Source organism: Urtica dioica, chromosome 12 (assembly GCF_054948205.1).
Source record: "Urtica dioica subsp. dioica isolate 48M chromosome 12, U.dioica_male_clone48M_v1_H2, whole genome shotgun sequence".
Lineage (NCBI taxonomy): Eukaryota > Viridiplantae > Streptophyta > Magnoliopsida > Rosales > Urticaceae > Urtica > Urtica dioica.
The window spans coordinates 3,866,125-3,869,744 of NC_142767.1; the positions used below are offsets into that span (position 1 = coordinate 3,866,125).

At 52.0% G+C, this 3,620-nt stretch overlaps 1 protein-coding gene across 1 annotated transcript; it reads left to right on the forward strand.

Moving 5' to 3' along the window:
• Positions 1–831: 831 nt before the first annotated feature.
• On the forward strand, positions 832–2,582 carry LOC149378690 (uncharacterized). The gene is made up of 2 exons (XM_089602901.1): positions 832–932; positions 1,061–2,582. Exons 1-2 carry the CDS (start codon positions 832–834, stop codon positions 2,580–2,582), a joined length of 1,623 nt encoding a protein of 540 aa, XP_089459027.1.
• Positions 2,583–3,620: the final 1,038 nt, after the last annotated feature.

The window sequence follows — 3,620 nt, forward strand, 5'->3', positions numbered from 1 at the left end:
GTCTCCTTCCGATAGATTCCGAAATCGAGAAAACGTGCAAGAGAAATCGAAAAGAAAAGAAGCAAAACATAGACGAGGAAGTCATTGAAGAAGAGATCATGGCCAACGAAGAGAGACCACTCCTCGACTATGTGTTAACCACCACTCAAGGGTACCGCCCGGCCATTGTCAACCCGGCCATCGAAGGGAACCAAAGTTTCGAGATCAAGACGGGGACAATCAACATGATCCAGCAAAATCAATTCTCCAGAGCCCCGAATGAAGATCCGAACGAGCACATCTCCAACTTCAACGAGTTGTGCGGGACATTCCAGATCCACAACATCAACGTGGACGCCATCCGACTCCGACTGTTCCCATTCTCTCTCCGTGACCGGGAAAAAGCATGGCTCAACTCGCTTCCTCCTGATTCCATCACCACATGGGAGGGGTTGTGCAACACCTTCCTCGCCAAGTTCTTCCCGTTCGAGAAGACGGCCCCGCCTAAGAAACGCCATTCACAGCTTCGGGCAAATGGACGGCGAATCCCTCCACGAAGCATGGGCACGCTTCAAGGAGATGCTTCGAAAATGTCCTAACTACGGGGTCACGTTGCCGGTCCAACTTCAAACGTTCTACTACGGACTCCTCAACTCGACGAAGACCTTAGTTAACACCGCCGCGGGAGGCACGGTGCTAACTAAGACGCCATCGGAGTTCCTTGAGGAAGCTCTCCTTGAGGAGTTAGTGCGCTCCAACGATCAATGCCCGATAGAGAGGAGAATCATGAAGGCCGGTCCCGCCACTGCTCAAGCCGCGATGACCACGATTGATCCGGAGACAATGCAGTAGATGGCGATAGAGATGGCAAACCTCCGAAAGGAGATGCGGGAGATGAAAGAGATGAAAGCCACGGTGAACACCATGCAAATGACTTGGGAGCCGTGCTTCTGGTGTTAAGGGAGTCATTTCACCGACGATTGCCCGCACGCGAATGATGGCCATGCGGAAAATGCGAACGCGTGGGGAATTACAACCGGCCCACATTCCAAAACTCCAACAACTACAACACTGGAGCAAGGAACAACCACCCCAACTTCGCATGGAGGGCGCAACAACAACAAGGCTTCCTACAAAGTCGACCACCAGGGGTGCCACACCAACATCAACAACAGGTGGGAGGCCAGACTCGCCCACAACACGTTCAGCCCGCACCAAAGCCAAACATAGAGGAGCTCTTGGCCTCCTTCATCACCGAATCTCGAACGAGAATGACGAATCAAGAGGCACAAATTCGGAACCTCGAGACGACGGTGGGGCAACTAGCTCAGGACTTCCATGCACGACCTCAGTGCGCTCTACCAAGCAACACCGAAGTCAACCCGAGAGATCAATGCAACTCCATCACACTGAGAAGCGGGCTCGAACTCAAAAGCGCCGACAAGGGGAAAGAGAAAGAAGAGGACAAGCCATCGTCCTCAACGGTCGCAACTCCAACGATCACGCCTCCCCCGCCCGCGGCCACAATCAAAACGGTGCCGGTGCCATTCCCACAAAGATTGAAGAATGTGAAGCTCCACAAGCAATATAGCAAGTTCATGGAGCTCTTCAAGCAACTTTGCATCAACATCGCCTTCGCCGATGTCATTGAGCAGATGCCCGCCTACGCGAAATTCCTAAAGGATATCGTCACGCACAAGCGCAAGATCGAAGATTGTAGCACCATTACACTTTCGGAGGAGTGTAGTGCTATAATTCAACGAAAGCTCCCACCAAAGCTCAAAGATCCGGGAAGCTTCACCGTTCCATGTGCAATTGGCGAGTTCTCCTTCGACAAGGCACTCTGCGACTTGGGGGCAAGCATCAATCTCATGCCTTACTCCATTTTCCGACGGCTAGGAATCGGCGAAGTGAAGCCCACGCGAGTGACACTTCAAATGGCGAACATGTCGATCAAGCATCCCCGAGGCATCATCGAGGACATACTCGTGAAGGTCGACAAATTTATCTTCCCCGCCGACTTCGTGGTACTAGACATGGAGGAAGACCGCGACATTCCCATCATCCTGGGAAGACCGTTCCTAGCCACCGGAGGAGCCCTAATCGACGTGCGGAAAGTCGAGCTGAAACTGAGGGTAAATGACGAAGAGGTCACTTTCAACGTTTTCAAAGCAATGAAGTACCCAAAAGCAAGCGATGACATATTCCGGGTAGACGTGTGCGAGGCAGCCATCCACGACCACTCCTTTCGCTCGGAGGAGCCCCTCGAGGTATGTCTCTTGAACAACTCTGATTTCACTAATGCGTTTGTCACATGTGCAACCCTAGAATATGCAAATCACATGAATGGCTTCGAGGCAAACACGAGAAGATATTTTGAGGAGCTTGGAGAAAGAAAGAGACGAGCCAAACCATCGATAGAGGAGCCACCGGAGATCGGACTCAAGGAATTGCCCGCACATCTCCGCTACGCTTTCCTAGGTGAAAAGAAGACACTGCCTATCATCATATCCGCACAACTCAATGCCGAGGAAGAAGAAAAGTTGTTGCGAGTGTTGCGAAGTCATATGCCTGCAATAGGATGGACTCTTTCCGACATCTAGGGAATAAATGCATCCTATTGGGAGCATCGCATCCTCATGGAAGACAACTCTCGGCCGTCCGTGGAGCACCAAAGGCGAATGAATCCAGCCATGAAGGAGGTGATGCGCAAAGAAATATTGAAGTGGCTTGATGCGGGGGTGATCTACCCAATCTCCGATAGCGCATGGGTGAGCCCGGTGTAATGTGTCCCGAAGAAAGGAGGCATCACGGTGATCAAGAACGACAACAACGAGCTTATCTCAACGCGTACCGTCACAGGGTATCGGATTTGCATGGACTACCGTAAGCTCAACAATGCGACCCGAAAGGATCATTTTCCCCTCCCATTCATCGATCAAATTCTCGATCGGCTCGCCGGCCACGAGTACTACTGCTTCCTTGATGGATACTCGGGGTACAACCAAATAGCCATCGCCCCCGAAGACCAAGAGAAGACCACGTTTACGTGTCCGTACGGCACCTTCGCTTTCTGGCGAATGCCCTTCGGCTTGTGCAATGCCCCGGCCACTTTTCAACGATGCATGATGGCAATCTTCTCCGACATGATCGAGAAAACCATCGAGGTATTTATGGACGACTTCTCTGTTTTTGGTTCCACTTACGATGTTTGTCTCGAGAATTTGTCTAAGGCATTAGGGCGCTGCGTGGAGACAAATCTGGTGCTTAATTGGGAGAAGTGCCACTTCATGGTCAAGGAAGGGATCGTTCTGGGACACCGAGTGTCACCGCAAGGGCTGGAGGTGGATCGGGCAAAGATAGCAACGATCGAGAAATTGCCACCCCCGGTCTCGGTCAAGGGCGTGAGAAGCTTCATCGGGCACGCAAGCTTCTATCGGCGATTCATCAAGGACTTCTCAAAGATCACGAAGCCCCTCTGCGGCCTGCTCGAGAAGGACTTAAAGTTCATCTTCACCGACGAATGCATGAAGGTGTTCAACATCCTCAAAGAGAAGCTAAGCACGGCTCCCGTAATCACCGCTCCCGATTGGACTCTACCATTCGAGATCATGACGGACGCGAGTGATTACGCCGTGGGT